This window comes from Solanum lycopersicum, chromosome 1 (assembly GCF_036512215.1).
Source record: "Solanum lycopersicum chromosome 1, SLM_r2.1".
Taxonomy (NCBI): domain Eukaryota; kingdom Viridiplantae; phylum Streptophyta; class Magnoliopsida; order Solanales; family Solanaceae; genus Solanum; species Solanum lycopersicum.
This window is the reverse complement of record NC_090800.1, coordinates 76,098,058-76,114,606: the sequence shown is the minus strand read 5'-3', so window position 1 is coordinate 76,114,606 and position 16,549 is coordinate 76,098,058. Positions and strand designations below refer to the sequence as shown.

General features: G+C 32.8%; 2 protein-coding genes across 6 annotated transcripts; one reads left to right on the top strand and one right to left on the bottom strand.

Annotated features, from left to right (window-relative positions):
* The first annotated feature begins 2,299 nt into the window (after nucleotides 1–2,299).
* LOC101248421 (uncharacterized) lies at nucleotides 2,300–10,013 on the top strand. 5 transcript variants are annotated; one of them, XR_742140.4, is made up of 5 exons: nucleotides 2,300–2,880; nucleotides 3,039–4,058; nucleotides 8,058–8,243; nucleotides 9,159–9,362; nucleotides 9,612–10,013. XR_742140.4 is itself a non-coding variant. In XM_010324765.3 (5 exons), exons 1-5 carry the CDS (start codon nucleotides 2,406–2,408, stop codon nucleotides 9,741–9,743), a joined length of 2,073 nt encoding a protein of 690 aa, XP_010323067.1. In that variant the 5' UTR covers nucleotides 2,300–2,405; the 3' UTR covers nucleotides 9,744–10,013. The 5 variants fall into 5 exon arrangements, 3 of the variants coding, with proteins under 3 accessions (XP_010323067.1, XP_010323064.1, XP_010323062.1); XR_003246780.2 differs by having other exon boundaries at nucleotides 8,004–8,243; XM_010324765.3 differs by having other exon boundaries at nucleotides 8,058–8,299.
* Nucleotides 10,014–10,204: 191 nt separating this feature from the next.
* LOC101248135 (uncharacterized) lies at nucleotides 10,205–11,646 on the bottom strand. The gene is made up of 5 exons (XM_004229448.5): nucleotides 11,333–11,646; nucleotides 11,148–11,254; nucleotides 10,919–11,066; nucleotides 10,651–10,845; nucleotides 10,205–10,570 (listed from the first exon to the last, which is right to left on the bottom strand). The coding sequence occupies exons 1-5, from the start codon at nucleotides 11,540–11,542 to the stop codon at nucleotides 10,340–10,342; spliced, it is 891 nt and encodes a 296-aa protein (XP_004229496.1). The 5' UTR covers nucleotides 11,543–11,646; the 3' UTR covers nucleotides 10,205–10,339.
* Nucleotides 11,647–16,549: the final 4,903 nt, after the last annotated feature.

The window sequence follows — 16,549 nt, the reverse complement described above, 5'->3', positions numbered from 1 at the left end:
TTGATTCCTTTCATTTCAAATTGTCCACCAGATGCATGGTTGACTGTCTCCACCTGTTCTTCGCATAAATAACATCTAGAGCAAAGGTTGTGTTTCCTCTTGTTCAAGTTTTCATGTGTCAAGGCTTCCTCCTTTGCCAAAAGCCATGTGAAATAATTATTAATGCTCCACTAAAAAGAAATAGAACTAACTCAAAAATAATGGACTATTTTAAGTCTTTTCTCGAATTAAATTCACTTAAAAATTTAACTAAAATATAATTAAAAAAATTGATCCTACTTTGCTCAAGAAAAAGAATTTTGTATGTATAGAAAAAACTGCGATCAACAAATTTAAAAAGTTATGCTTCAAACCTAAGTCAATTGAGGTGGGATATATGAACACTAAATGTACATTCTGTTCCATTTTAAGCAGTTTCATTCCAATACTCATAGATTATTAAGGTACTCTATTATAAAGAGTTTTTATATTTTGAAGAATCATTACACAGAGAAAAAGGAACCAATAAAAGAGAAGCTTAAGCTCAAACAACTCATCCAAACCAATATCCCCACAATAAGCCAGTGAAATCAAATATTAAAGGAGAAGGAAATGTATAGCTACTTATAATCCAATGACATTTATTGCTAGTAAAAAGTCATAAACCTGCAAAAAAAAAAATTAAAATCATGAATATAGCAAATGAGATCAATATTTCAAAAATCAAAAGGCACCATAGTTGTATTATACATAGAATGTAGCTAACAAATTCTAAAAGTGGAGATTCAATCATCACCTATTGTTTAAACAAGCAGCTTCATTGTAGATCTACTCCATTTATTGCCTTTGAACTCCAAATAAAATTGTCTGCATTTTGGAGATCAGTTTGATTCTAAAAAGCCACAATTTAAAACTTTAAGGATTGATTTCTCTAATTAGTACAGAATTTAACACATGCAACAACACATATGGATCTGACATTGAACATAAATAACTAAATTTCAAACTCAACAGAGAGTATAAAAGAGGAGGACCAAAGAAACTCCCTAAATACTAATCAATTGTAGTGTTAGTTGTTCGAGAAGTTAAAGTCATGAACAATAAATATAATAAAAGAGAGATCACTCTTAGTAGTGTGTTGTGACATGTGTTTTTATGGAAAGGAAAAAGTACTAATTTAATGTACCATTTAGAGTGCTTAAGGTACAATTCTTTGATGTTGTGATGGTCCTTTGTTGTTGACTTAGATATAAGAGTAAAGTTAGCGTTTGAACATAAATTTTCAAAAATTCTTGGCAAATATATTTCACCATGTATCTGGCCATAGGATTTGAGAAATATATTTCACCTTTTTAGAAAAATATGATTTATATCCATAAGTTTTAAAAACTATTAAAACTAACCATAAGTTTGTATTACAAGTCAATTGGATGTTCGTTACAACAATAACAAATAGTTTCCATCACACTAGAGCAATGTGATAATTTGGAGCGAGTGCAACAAGTATCATTCCATACATTGTGAAGTAGACGAAGCACATGATTTTATTACCTTGAGTTAATTTTTCATCATTTTCATCAACAATTATATCATTATTTAATATTCACTAAATATTTCATCACTATTTTAATGTTCACGTAAAAAAAATTATGTAATATAACACAAACAATTACTATAGAGGATATTTTTTGTAAAAGATAAAAATTTGGGATATAACTTTAATTTTCAAAAGATCTCAAATAATGAGATTTGGCCTAAATACTAGAAAAAACTAGTATTTGAAATTTGGGATATTTGCCAAATAATAATAAAATGTATGGACAAACATTATTTGTCAAATTTTTCCCCAAATATTATTTGGAAAATCTATGGAGGTAAAATGTTCTTAAATGAACCTTAAAGTCATTATCTAAAATTAGAGGGATAATGCCCAAGTACCCCTCAACCTATGCCTGAAATCTCAGAGACACACTTATACTATACTAAGGTCCTATTACCCCCTGAACTTATTTTATTAATAATTTTTTTACCCTTTTTAGCTTACGTGGCACTATCTTGTGGGCCCAACGATGGTTGACTTTTTTTTCCGAACTAGTGCCACGTAGGCTAAAAAGGAGTAAAAAATTACATATAAAATAAGTTGAGGGGGTAATATGATCTTAGTATAGTATAAGTGTGTCTCTGGAATTTCGGGCATAGGTTGAGGGGGTACTTGGGTATTTTCCCAAAACTAAAATTAAAACTTGAAATTAGGGCTCAAATGGTATGGTCAAATGCTACTATTTAAGTCAAAAAGGTTCAAATAAGAGAGGGTTAAAAGAAATGCTTTGCAAATTTATTTATCCTTTAATAACAAGCATAATATGCTTATATTCAAAAGAATTTGCTAATTCACCTTCGAGTTTTGAGCTTCCAACTCCACAACCATGGCGGGAGCTTGCATCACTCCTCCATGTCTCCTTCAGCCTTCTATACCTTCCGCTATCCTTTCGAGGAAACCTCTTCTTTTAGCTTCTGCCTTAACGACACCGCGCCCAAGAAAATTTGCAAAGAGGAAAAACTATCTCCGCCCCAAAATACTCAAAACCACTACTAAACCCTACATAAAACCCCAAAATGAAACAATAACTCCCCTTGAAACCCCAATCCAACACACCCATATTTCGCCTTCCGACGAAGACACTAAAGCGACGGAAAATCAAGCACTCCGGTTGTCTGAAGTTTTAGAACCCGAAGCTAGTGTTAATGACACTGAAAGTAACTTTTATGAAACCCCAATTCAACAATCCCACATTTTGGACTCTGACTTAGACGCTGGTGACGAGCTGAAAACGTCTGAAAAACAAGAATTCCGGCTGTCGGAAGTTTCAGATCCGTCTGAAGCTGGTAATGCCGTTGCAGGTACATTTTCTAACACCCTATTAGTAAATTTTGGGTTGTGGGAAGTTGGAGCAATTTGTTTCAGACGATTAATATTGTTTGGGTATTCGATCAATTGATTAAACTTTGGATCCTAATCGTTATAAATTATTAAAAATGAGTTATTTATGGCACTCTAGGTACCTTTGGTAAAGGCTCGTTGCTGAAATTTGGATTATGGATAGTTGGAGCCTTTGTATTTCAAACAGTTTGTGCTGTTTGGGTATTTGGTTCAGCTGATTATAGTGGAAAAAATAAATGTTCGGATGGTAATGGTAATAAAAATGAGGTCTTGGAGTTGGATTTGAAGGGTACAAGTAAGCACAAATTGAGAATGTTTGTGAATGGGGATGGAAACCGGAGTATTGAAAATGGGGGAACTGTTTTTGTAGACGAGGCTGAAATGGAGAAGAAGATTGAGGAAATTCAACATATGGCAAGGGAGGCGAGAGAGAAGGAAAGGTTGGAGTTGAAGGGCAATGACGTTGATGAGGAGCAGGAGGAAGAAATTGAGGATAGTGATGTTAAAATGGGGATAAAAAAGGAAGTTGATGAACGGTTAATCAAGCTGAGGAAGAGATTGGGAAAGGTTGGCAACAAACAGCCTACAAATTCTGTTACTTTCCCAACTGTTGATGTTAATAAAAATGTCAGGGATGATGGTGGTATTTTGGATGAGAAAGAGCTTAGTGCTTCTTTAACATTTAAAAGAAAGCAGAAATTTAGAGAGTTCGCCAGTAAACCAAGTAATAAACCAAAGGGTTTTATGGCCATTGACCATCAAAGTGTTGGTACAAATGGAGATAAAACTTTAAAAGACAACACCGAAGTGAAGAAGAATGGAAATAGAGAAGGTGGAGTCGATGTGTCGGGCGATGATGATGTAGACCTGCTCACCCTTGATTCTCACAGAGGTGCTTCCATGAAATTTGGTGAAAACATAGAGAGTAAAGGAAACACTGAAGATGCAGAATCGGTATCACCTTTATGTGTGAAGAAATCTTCTCAAAACAATGGGAGGGGAAGAAAGGAAAGGAGTGTTAAAGTCGAAAGTGGAAAGGCTGATGTTATCAAAGCTGTCAAGAAGAACTCATTGGAGAAGAGTAGAAGGAAGAAAAAAGGAATTGCATCAGGCTTGGAGGAATCTAAACCGGGAATTGGTAATTTTCTAAAAAATCCTTTAAGTTAGCTTTGTTTTTATCAAGTTCTATACATTTTACACACCTAATGTGTGTAAAGCCTTTTGATTTGCACCCTATCCTCTTCTCTTTTACAATTTACTCCCTAATCTATGTAATTCATTGCAAAACTTTACAAGAATTTGTTATGTGAGGGGTAAAATAGAAACTTACATGATTAACTAAAGAAAAAGGAACTGAAAGAGAGGGAGCAAGAAGTGTCCGAACCAAGACCAGCCAACAATGGCAATTACAAACAACAACAACATACCTAGTGTGATCCCACAAGTGGGTTCTAGGAAGGGTAAGATATTTGTATTGCTTACCTCTAATTTTTGTGTGGTAAGAGGTTGTTTCCGATAAACTGTCGGCTCAAAGGGATGTTATTCAAAGAGGAGTTGCTAGAAAATATGACAATAGAATATCAAAATACAATGCAAATACAACAGCAAATGATGAAATACATTGAAGAGTAAGAAACTGTACAGTTATTAAATACTACTATTAATTAGAAGGAGAGGAGATGGGGCTAGCCTTTGCATCTCCCACCTAAAGCGTGACAAAACTTGGCTACCTACTAACGTATTACCGTAATCATCGACTTCCAAACCTTTCTATCTTGGGTCATATTCCTCAGTAAGCTGGAGTTGAATATGTCATGACAATTCGTCCATCAAGAGGATCCCCGTTGCAACCTTATCATGACCGAAAAGTATTTTGAGTCACCTCCTGTTGTTCTTACTCGAGTCTTGGCTCCATCATACCTATATATAATTGCCATAATGTAAGCCACAGAGGTACACCTCTAGTCTCCAAACATCTCCAGAAGACCTCCCTAGAGACTTATCATATGCCTTCGTAGGGCGATGAACACCATGTGTAAATCGCTCTTCTTGTCAATCTACTTCTCCAACAATCTTTTTGCGAGATGGATGGCTTTTGTAGTTGATCGTCCTGGCATGAATCCGAATTGGTTTTCGGATAGAGATCCTTATTTCGACCACCCTCTCAAAAACTTTCATAGCATCGCTCAGTAGCTTGATACTTCAAATAGTTGTTGTAATATTGAATATCAACTTTGTACTTCATAGCTTGATATTTATATATGCAAATTAAATATTTGAAATTTTTTGTATTAATTGGCGCCTCAATTCAAAAAGGCGAGGCGCGCCTTTTGTTGCCTTTTGCTGTCCAAAACACTGCCTCTACCAGTTGCTCCCTGAGCTCCATGTGTACTAAAAAGCCTACTCCATTCAATTCAGTGACATTAATAATTTGCAAGTCATCTGAATGGTGGCATTTGTGATCCATAAATTAATAGTTAGCAGTTCCATTCCAGTTTCAATGAACTCAGATAATTAAGAATAAGATTTTTAGTTTCTCCTCATTTCATCTACTAGTTCCCAAATAGAAAGAAATACTGCAAAGAAGAAGGTACTCTAATGGAGAAATCTATATTGCAATTAATGGGGAGTATATTCAGTATAGTTGTTTGAATTGGAGAAAGTCATTACTTGACGTGTGTATGTTCTCGGCTAGTTTCTTAGATATGTTGGGTCATCAAACATCTTATGAATGTGATTCAAAACCTTAGGCGTTGTTTGGTACACTGACTAAAGTATCCCGGGATTATAGTCGTTGATTGTAATCCCTGGACTAATTTATCTCTCCCACCCAGGTGGGATAAAATAATTCCAAGTTGGATGAGATAAGATGGAATATCTAGGATTTGGTTTGGGATTAGATTTATACTGTATTTGGTTGATAGTATAAAAACTAATCTCAAACTTAATCTTGGGATATCCCACTTTATCTCTCATACCAACGATCCCTTAGGGTACAAACTAATGGATACACGGCTCAATATCCTATTGTAATAGAGATTAAGGGATCGTTTGATAGAGTGTATAAGAATAATGTTAAATAGAGTGTATTAGTAATACTTGCATTAATAATGTTTGTATTAGTAATACTTACATTAATTATGCATAAGCTATTTCTTATACATTGTTTGGTCTAGTGTATTGAAAATAGTATGCATTGCATAAAAATATTTATTTACAAAGATATCCTTCACAATTATGATGGAAAAGATGTAAAAAAGATTTTGAGGGACAATGAAGTCTTAAACCACGTTAATACATGCATTAAAACCCCTTGCATTACTAATACCAAAAAACGCATGGTATTAGGAATACACAAATTAGGGGTCGTTTGGTAGAGTGTATAAGAATAATGCAAAATGTGGTGCATTAGTTATGCAAGCATTATTTCTTATATATTGTTTGGTTCGGTATATTAGAAATAATAAATCTTGCATAATCTCTATTAAAAAATATATGTTTACAAATATACCCTTCACACTTTATTTATTTGTACACTTCCTTTGCAACAAAGATCTTAGCTAAAACATCAAAAAAAGTTCTTTGCTAAAATATCTTTAACTCTTCTTTTTCTTTTTTTTCCCCAAAAAGAAGATTAAATAGTTGTACTATTGTGACAAAAAGAATGTGGAAAGTTGGCAAATAATTTTTTTAATCAAATTTATTGTCACAATATTATAAAAAATTATTTAATTATATTGAAATTAGATTTTTTTTTTTTTAAAAAAAAAGATATTTAAGAGGTCATAAAGCATATTAAGACACCAAAAAAATAAAAGACACGTAAAAACAAATCAATATAAAAATAAAAACTTATGACAACAAAGAAAATGAAAAGGCTTCAAGGGTAGTTTTGTAATTATTTAATCTAATGCAAGTGTTAAAGTGTTGTGCATTACTAATACCTAGAATTCCTTGGTATTAGTAATACACAACTTAATACACAATAGAGTGTATACCTAATGCTTGCATTAGTTATACATGACATGAAAAAGTGTACCAAACAAGGTACTACTAATACACACCTAATGCATGCATTATAATGTTTGGTAGAGTGTATTAGAGAAACTAATGTTTGCATTAGCTTGATGTATTAGTAGTACCTTATTTGGTACACTTTTCTAACTCATGCATAACTAATGCTTGTATTAGTAACACACGCTATTGTGTATTGAAGAGTGTATTACTAATACCACCTATTTCTATGCATTAGTAATGTAATGGGTTCTAATGCATGCATTAGCATTATTAAAGACAAATTAGAACCCATTGCACTACTAATGCATAGAAATAGGTGGTATTTTGGTAAACAATTTTTTTTCTAAAAAAATTATGTAATGCATAATAGTTTTAGTACACCAAACCAAACACGGTATAAAAAAATCGTATCATAACTAATGCAAGCATTACTAATACACTATTTTGCATTATTCTTATACACTCTACCAAACGACCCCTTAGTGTATAAATAATGCAAGCATTAATTATACATAGCATGAAAAAGTATACTGAACAAGGTATTACTAATGCAAAGAGTTAATGCATGCATTATATTGCTAATACACTCTACCAAACGACCCCAAATTGTGTTTAGTTGTGTTCCTCCCTCTAATTCCCCACTTTGGATCTTTCTTCCATCTCCTTGCACTCTCTCCCACACCTCTTGTTTTATTAATTTTAATTCATATATTATCCCTTCTGAAATGAACTGTACTTTAGTGTTGAAAAGAAACATATAGAACAGGGGGTAAATCATTAAAAATAAAAGGGCAGGGTGCAAATTCAAACTTTGTGCACATGTTATTGGTGCAAAATGCAAAGAACTCAGTTTTGTCTGATCACATGCTATATTGCTGCCTAAGGTTTGTTTTCTATCATTTACCTTCTGAATTTGTAGTTTATGTTGTTAAGTCTTTACATCTTGCACCTATTGAATACCTGTTGAAAACTTGAGCAATTTGGGAACCAGTATTTTGTCTTCTGTTGTACTAGTTCCTGCAATCAATAAGTGATGCATTTTGATGTAGCACTGTTCATTTTTTAGCTACAGATATTTCGGTAGATAGAAATAATGGGAGCAGTTTGTTTGAACCTGTAGACTCAAAAGAATTAAGCAATCAGGAGACTGCAACAATTTCAAATACTTTGGTTGAAGTTATGGAATCGGGAGAATCACGCCATATAAAGAGTACAACAATGATGAACAGACGCAAGAAGTCAAATAGAAACGGAACTTCAAATATGAAGGAAGTTAAGGACCAAAAAGTAGTGAATCCGAAGGAGGGTATGAAATCAGGAAATGATACTGACTTTTGGTGGTTCAGTCTTCCTTATGTTCTTGTATGTATATGGGATTTATGTCCACCTCCTACTTGTTTGTTTTCGACAGCTTGCATTCCTACTATACATGTTTTCTTTTGTGGCTGTTTTACTTTCTGATTGCATCTAAGCAGCAAACTTGGTGCTGTCAAAAGGAAAAAAATGATTGAGCCCTGCTTATGTACACAAAAGATGATGATTCCAAGGAAGAAGCTAATATATGGAACTGAAATCAAGACTAATGTTATTGCAGTTAACTTGCACTAGGGATCATTGCCTTGTCATTATTTTTATAAAGAGAGTCATTGTCTTATCGTGTGAGAAATATTAGTCAGATTTTATATAGCTTTGTGCTAGAACTGTTTATCCAGCCATTTGTGTTTTCCTTGCAAATTGCATCACTGTACCCTTCTCTTTGGTTGTTGCTCTCCTATAAAATGTTTTTGTTTATACTTCATCGATATCCCTTGCTGAGACACTTGATTATCTGTGCTGAGATTAGAAAGCCTTTTAGTTGGGTATTGCTGGCATCTGGTTGTTTAAGTACCAGTCATTTAGGTTAGCAACATAGGTATTTTGGCAAATGTCTTGAGTGATTCATTGACCTTATATTGGATATTCACAACAATATTTATATATTAACGGGTTATTGTGTGGACACATCTTAATCATCCAATGTCACAATGGATATGTATTTGCTTAAATTTCCTATCTGATTCCATTTTTCGGAAGCAACCTCTCTACCTACATCCATGAGGTAATGGTAAAGTCTGCGCACATTTTGCCTTCCCCAGACCCCACTTGTGGTATTTCACTGGGCATGCTGTTGTTGTTGGCTCTAGCTTCATGCTCCTGTCACTAAGTGCATTGTTCTATGCAGGCTATACGCATGCGGAGAGGTCATGATGATGAAGGACCAGAAGGATTATTTACTTTAAGAAGTAGCTCTCAAGTGAATGGTAGCTTATCTCATACAGTCGCCTTTGAAGATCGTGGTGATGCCACCAATTTTTGTTATCTCTTACAGTCCTTCTTTGAAGACTTGGGAGACTTCAGTGCTGAAATTGTTCCTTTACCAGTTAAAGTAAGAATATTAAGCTTGCATTGAATATATCTACGTCATTTCCTCGCGGGGCATAAAGTATTTTATTCCACTGCACTTAGAGGGCCTTACTAACTTTTTAAAGATAAGAGCCCTACTAACCTTTCGAAGACTATTAACACTGTTGAGAGAGACACTCAAGAAAAGTTTGTTAATTTGTGTATTACTGAATTTTTCAACTTATGCATGTAACCATGGAATTTTTTATGCGGACCATTCACTTATTTTCAGGAACTCAGTGAGGCAATTAGATCACATAGTATGAAGGTAATTGTGGTGAAGAAAGGGAAACTGAAGCTTTATGCTGGACAACCATTAGCTGATGCTGAGATGGCTTTGCGCTCATTGGTTGAACAGGAATGAAGTCGAAAAATAGACCTTTTTCGCAGAAGAAATTCTGGGGATACTCACTATGGTGATGAGAAATTGAACCCGGTTGCACCAGATACTAGAATGAGGGATCAACATATTCTAAAGAGCATTTTTGTCTATAGGTTTTGCTGCACTTGCAAGATCTGATAGGATTTTCTTTTCTTTTTACAAGCCCCACCCCCCCTTTTTTTTTGGTCTATTTATGAGGCTTCAAGAATTCATGCAAAATTTTCTTGAGGTTATACCATTTTTTTTTTTTTGCATTGTTGGGTGATGAGAACATAGCAGTTCCCTTTTCCAAGTGGTTTTTCCAATATCCTGTTATCCCAGGATTAACTATTGGAATAACTTATACCACCATTTATCCCAAATACGTCAACCAAACTATTTATTCTTATTCCTCACACCAAACGAGCTGAAACATATGTGGTCTTTTCTTGAGCTCGAGAAGATGATAAAACGAGAGCCTATTTTATTTTTAGAAACATAACAATATAGTTAGTTACCCAGGAAAGGTTACATGTAAAAGATAACAATGAAGACTGACTAAACAAAAGCTTTTACTGCTAAAAACTTGAATGAGTCTACTAGGAGGAGGCAATTTTAACTATGGCCTGTGCATGAATAGCTGGAAGATTAGACTGGCAAAAGTCTTGCCACGCCTCTTGTTTCTGCTCTTCATCCTTGGTTAATGCCTCGTATACCGAAACCACGATACTTCTAGCTGCTTCTCTTGCCTCGGGGAGTCTATCATTGAGCAAATTTACAGCCATTTGAACCAACGAAACGAATCCAAACTCCTTCATCCTATCCAGTTCCTAACAACAGAAATGATACTCATTAAGTTTGTGCTATCAAAACGCTACCATGGTAGAGAAATATGTACAACACAACCAACCATCTTAGAAACACAATGGGATGTTGAGATTGCAGCTTTTGCTCTGATTCTCATGTTGGAATGTTTGACATAAGTATGAAGTTTATGAAACAAAAGAAGAGGAGTCATAGACTCCACCATTGCCTTGAGTGTCTTATCTGCTTCTTCACAAACAAACTTTTTATCTTGAGAAGCTTTCAGCAATAGCTGCAAAATCTGTTTTAAAAAACTGCATATTAACACCACTGCACAAGAACGTTAAACACAACTCGATAAACACTATACTTACCACATCATCAAATGCATCAGAAGTAGATGATTCAAATAACTCGTCACCAAAGGCTTTAAAGATATCAGCTGAAGCCATGACAGAAGTCTTGCAGAGAGCACTTCGCGGATTTTTCATCGATTTAACTATCACTAGTAAAACTTTGTCCCTACAATTACAAAAACCGCAAAAAAATAAATAAATCCATAAATCAAACAAAAACAGAATAATTCGAAGAGATGAAACTTACAGAATTGGCAACAAGAGAGCAGAGTGAAACAAAGCAAATCGCCTAGTGTCGTTCAGAGAGCGACAAATTTCCAACCAATCTTTAGATTCCAACCCTCCAACAAGTCCCTGAAATTCACAAAATCCATCAAAATGGTTATAAAAAAATTTAAAAAGGGAAGAAATTAATAGAATTCAGCCACATACATGGATTATACTATCTGGGTCATCAATGGCTTCAAGATTCTCAGATGGTACGTAATCAACCGCTGCGTCTCCGGGTGGTAAAGGGGCTTTGTTTTCGTCATTGACAACACAATCAGCCTGTTTCTGATTCTGGGTTACGACGACTTTTGCTTGCTTTTTGGGTCTTTCGATCTCGATTGGGAGAGCGTTATCGAGAGATCTGAGCGCCATTTGAATTCAGATTTTTACACTTTTTTTCTGATTTTTTGGAGGAGATGAGAGTGATTTATGAAAATAAAAAGGAAAATTTGGCAACGGTCAGTTTTGAATTTTTGAAAATGAAAATGATAATGAAAGAGGGACTTTTTTAACGGTCACTTTTTTTTGGGGAAATGTGACAAAGGAATCCTAAATTAAAAAAGTGAAGGGGGAAACTATATAATACAAAAGATTTTCCTTTTATTTTTTAAACCATTTTAAGTAATATATTGATAGTTATCATTAACAAATATTATTGCAAATTAAAAAAAATAATACATTTCTTCTATTGTCAGAGTTCAATACCCATTTCTTTTGATAATATTCATGAAAATATTAGTAATATATGCTTGTGTTTGCAAAAGTGACTTGGAATTTGGAAATATTAATTATGGTGGAGGATGGAAATTAATCAAAATAAATAAGAAAAAATTACTAAAATACACTACTTTAATTTATTTAATTTCATTTATTCCCTACTGGTGTATTTAATTACAAAAATCTTCTTTTTTTTCCCAAATGATATTAATTATATTTTATACATTAAAATATTTAAAAGGCAACCTTTACCTTTCCAAGGTAAATCAGATTTACCTTCCCAATGCATATTTACCTTTCCCCCAAAAATCACCTTTCCAAATTACCTACTCCCAGGATTTCTGCCTACCCCCTCCATCCCCAGAAAAAAACCCTCCTAAATTTTACTCCCAAGATTTCCGCCTACCCCCCCACCCCCAGAAAAAAAACCTTCTCCTAAATTTTTCCCACTGATTTCAATTAAAATTTGTGAATCAAAATTGAAATTTGAATTATTGTAAGGATTATTGTTGGAGTCCTTGGCCGTTTTCTACGAGACATAAAAGCCTGATTCTATTGTTGATAATGACCCTTGATTAGTTGAGAGTTTGAAGTATTTGCTGAGGTTGTATAGTTGTTTGGCAAAATAGTTGCTAACTTTAGTCGATCAGTTGCATGTGAAAAGTTGTTTTAGCGGTCCATTCGGTCAAGCTGAGTAAATATAAGGATTATTATCAATACTCTTCTGAATTTGAGTCCTAAATCAGGTATATCATCATTCATATTACGATTTTTCAATTTTTTCTCATTTTTTTGTATTTTTAGTGATGGTATATCATCATCCACATTATTATTTTTCATTTTTTTCCGTTTTTTTTATATTTTCCGTGATTATTTTTATGTATATTATTGATTTCATAATCAAATTCTATGTAGATCTGGGTTCTTTATAGTTGAATCAAACCATGGTCATGAAAAAATCAAGCTCTATCAAGAAAAATTCTTCAAAAAACAAAGATGCATCTACATCTAAAGATCCGAAAACCCTAAAAAAGAGGGGTAGGAAGGCGGCACCTCCTATTGTTCGACCAACATTACAAATGGTATGTAATTTGTTTCCCATGTACAGTTTTATTTTCAAGTTGTTTATTTAGTGTGTTGATTCTAATTGTTAATTTATATTGTATATGGAATTTTTTTTAGTTAACTATATAAAGCTATATCATCTGATCTTATTTTTCGTGTGTATTGCTTGCAACTCCTTCTATTGAATATGCCCGTATATGATCTTATCCATATTGTATGACTTTATATACATCTTAAAATTTGCATTTATATGACATTCACATTATGGATATGCTTAGTCTTTACTGCCCCACATTCAATCCCAAATAAATTGACGATCTTACAACCATTCTAAAAAAAATTGTTTTATTTTGTTTAGCATCATCATATTGTATAGCACTCTTATGAGTCAGGAAATTTCCTCCATTTGAACAATTCAACATTAATCTTATGTATTATATCTTCAACTATGATTAAGTATTTCATTGTCAATTGGAAACTCTTTCAGAAACAATTACAGATAATTGCATCTTATTGTAGAAAGTAATAAAAGCAAATGTGATATAAAATGTAGGCATAACAAGAAAGAACTTTTCTTAGGGAAAACCTTGGCCAATAGTAATATACTTAATTGCCCACATAATGCTTCTCTCCTCCCCTTCAGTGATGAGAAAACATTGTTGTACTAATTTAAGCTGTCAAAAACACATCATCTCCACAATTAGAATCTTGCAACCCCCACCCATTACGAGGAACTTAACATTAAGCTAAATTTTGTGAATAACCTGTAATTGACGCAAAGAGTACAAACCGAAAGTAGATTTAAATTCTCACAAATACCACAATAGCTCATTTGTTAACGATGCCCTTTGATAAGTATTTGTCGCCGGAGCTTCGATGAGATGATATATTGTAACTAAAATTTAAGTGTCAAATTTAAATTGTGAATTTGAGTATCTTTTTATTTGTTGGACATGAAATTTAATGTATCAAATAAACATATTTAAATTTAATTTTTTCATTTATATATAGATTCAAATAGTATTTTGTAAGTATCATGCGATAGAATGGTTCTTTATTTTCTTTTTACTTATATTTCGTATATATTAAGGTATCAAATAATAGTATATGTGTATAAAAATTTAAGTATCTAATTTAAATTGTGAATTTGAGTATATTTTCATGTGTTGGACATGAAATTTAATGTATCAAAGAAATATATTTTAAATTTAATATTTCGTTTATATATAGTTTCAATTAGTATTTTATAAGTATCATGTTAACATGTTTATTTATATTTTAGTATAAGATGAATTGTTTAAGTATCTTTTTAATCTTATCATGATTTTTGAATAAATTTGTTAGTATGTTTTATCAATTTTATTAAGTATCATTTTTTGGTGCTCATGATAGAAGGATTCTTTGTTTTATTTTTACTTATAGTTCGTATATATTAAGGTATCCAATAATAGTATATGTGTATCATACTGTCATACATCTGTTATTTAAGTATCATATTTATATGAATTATTGATAAGTATATAAAAATTTAAGTATCTAATTTAAATTGTGAATTTGAGTATCTTTTTATGTGTTGGACATGAAATTTAATGTATCAAAGAAATATAATTAAATGTAATATTTTGTTTATATATAGTTTCAAATAGTATTTGTAAGTGTCATGTTAACCTGTTTATTTATATTTAGTATCAGCATTATGCAATTTTTAGTACAATTTAAAACATTAATATTATTATATGCGCTCAATACTTTATAAACTTTTTATATATTTTACAATGTGATAAAAAATTGTTTGTTTTATTGCAGAATATGAATTACGTAATTAAACATATTCCAACTAATGCATTAAAGTTTGGTCCAATATACAACACGAATTTTGTTGAACACTTAGTATCATCTATCAAGGTTGAAGGTATGAATTTATTTAAAGAAACAATTTTTGCACCATACCTAAATATACCTAGATGCAAATACCAAGGCCAAATTACTAAGTGTTTATACTTGTTAGAGATTGAGCATGATAATTTAGATGAAGAGATTCACATTCGTCATGCCAAAGGGAATGTATTGAAATTTGGCATCAATGAATTTGCAATTATTACTGGTTTGAATTGTAAAGGTAATGTAAAGGACTTTACATATCCAGACTCAAAAACCAGTAGGTTAGTTGAAAGATATTTTCCTGATACTAAATATAATGTTAACAAAGATTGGTAGACCGGTTTATGGTGGGTCAATGGGAGAATATTGAGGATGCCCTTCAGATGGCTATACTTTATTTTATCCATACATTTTTGTATTCCCAACCTGATAATACACCAATTCCTATTGATGATTTTTATATGGTGGAAGATGGTAGTTACCAACAGTTTCCTTGGGGTAAAGTAGCTTTTGAAAAGTTAATGAAATCCTTTCGAAAAAAGTACAAACCCTCAAAAAAGTTGTATCGGTTGAATGGTTTTCCATATGCACTTAATATATGGATTTATGAATGTGCTTCTACGATAAACACCAATATTGTTATCAAAGAAGGAAACGGTATACCGAGGATTTGCAACTGGCAAGTTGTTGGTTTGAAGCCCAAGTTTGAGTTTTTTATGGAAACAATTTTTTCAGAGGTAATTAATTCAATACAACATTCTTAATTAATTAGTTTTATTATGGAATACAACTTTAATATGTTTATTGTCATTAATTAATTGTTGTTTTTTTTAGATTGAATGTTCTAACATTCAGGCAACTCCTGAGGAAATTTCAGCTCTTGGGTTACCAGATATCAATTATGTACCACCAAACCAATCTGTTTCATCAGTTCCAGATAATGATGATGTGCATCCGGAGGAGGTTTCTGATTTTGAAGACTTCACAGCAAAACCTCCAGATGTTTTGTTAAAGAGAACATCAAGAGGTGTTAATGTAGGAACAAACCCACAGAAACGCAAGAGATTAAAGATTGCACATCCACATAAGTATGATCTACCAAGAATTTCAAAAGCACAAAAGGAATCAGATCATCAACCAGATCATTCATTTCAAAATCCAGAACCACAACAAAAAGGATCTGAGAATGTAGCTGGTGTTGGTGTTTCTCCAAATTCATTCAATGAAAAAACAAGTTTGGCCAATTCAGAAACCGATGATTTGAAGAAGTTCATGAAGTCTTATGTAAGTAATCAAGCAATTTAAACTCTTATATGTTTTAGTGTTACTATTTATTATATGTTAAATTTGATTATAGGTTGACCAAAAATTTGGAGATCTTGATAGTAAAGTTGAAGCTCTTGAGGCATTAATAAAGAGTAACCATTCAGAATTGTTGATAGCTGTTGCTGCGAGAGGAAACAAATATGAGAAGGTGATATTTTGAGTTTGGTTATTTCTTTCTGGGTTTTTAAGTGACTTTATATTTTAAAAAATTGTAGGATATGGGAGGAGTGTCATCGCCACACATGATGAATGACTCTGTGGCGAAAAAAAATGTTGGTACACAATTCAATTCTAGTAAATCTAATGAAGCAACTGTAGACGATGCTGATGAAAATTCTGATGCTGCTGGAAAACAAAAGGTATATTCTGAAGACGTAACAAAGGTATTTA

What these genes read in the sequence shown, in the direction of transcription:
- LOC101248421 (XM_010324760.4), top strand. Translation starts at nt 2,406, where the DNA reads ATGGCGGGAGCTTGCATCACTCCTCCATGTCTCCTTCAGCCTTCTATA. An exon ending in GGAATCTAAACCGGGAATTG is followed by an intron (nt 4,059 to 8,003) that starts GTAATTTTCTAA and finishes TTCATTTTTTAG; the next exon opens with CTACAGATATTTCGGTAGAT. An exon ending in TTGTTCCTTTACCAGTTAAA is followed by an intron (nt 9,363 to 9,611) that starts GTAAGAATATTA and finishes ACTTATTTTCAG; the next exon opens with GAACTCAGTGAGGCAATTAG.
- LOC101248135 (XM_004229448.5), bottom strand. Translation starts at nt 11,542, where the DNA reads ATGGCGCTCAGATCTCTCGATAACGCTCTCCCAATCGAGATCGAAAGA. An exon ending in ACCCAGATAGTATAATCCAT is followed by an intron (nt 11,255 to 11,332) that starts GTATGTGGCTGA and finishes TGTGAATTTCAG; the next exon opens with GGACTTGTTGGAGGGTTGGA. An exon ending in CCCATTGTGTTTCTAAGATG is followed by an intron (nt 10,571 to 10,650) that starts GTTGGTTGTGTT and finishes TTCTGTTGTTAG; the next exon opens with GAACTGGATAGGATGAAGGA.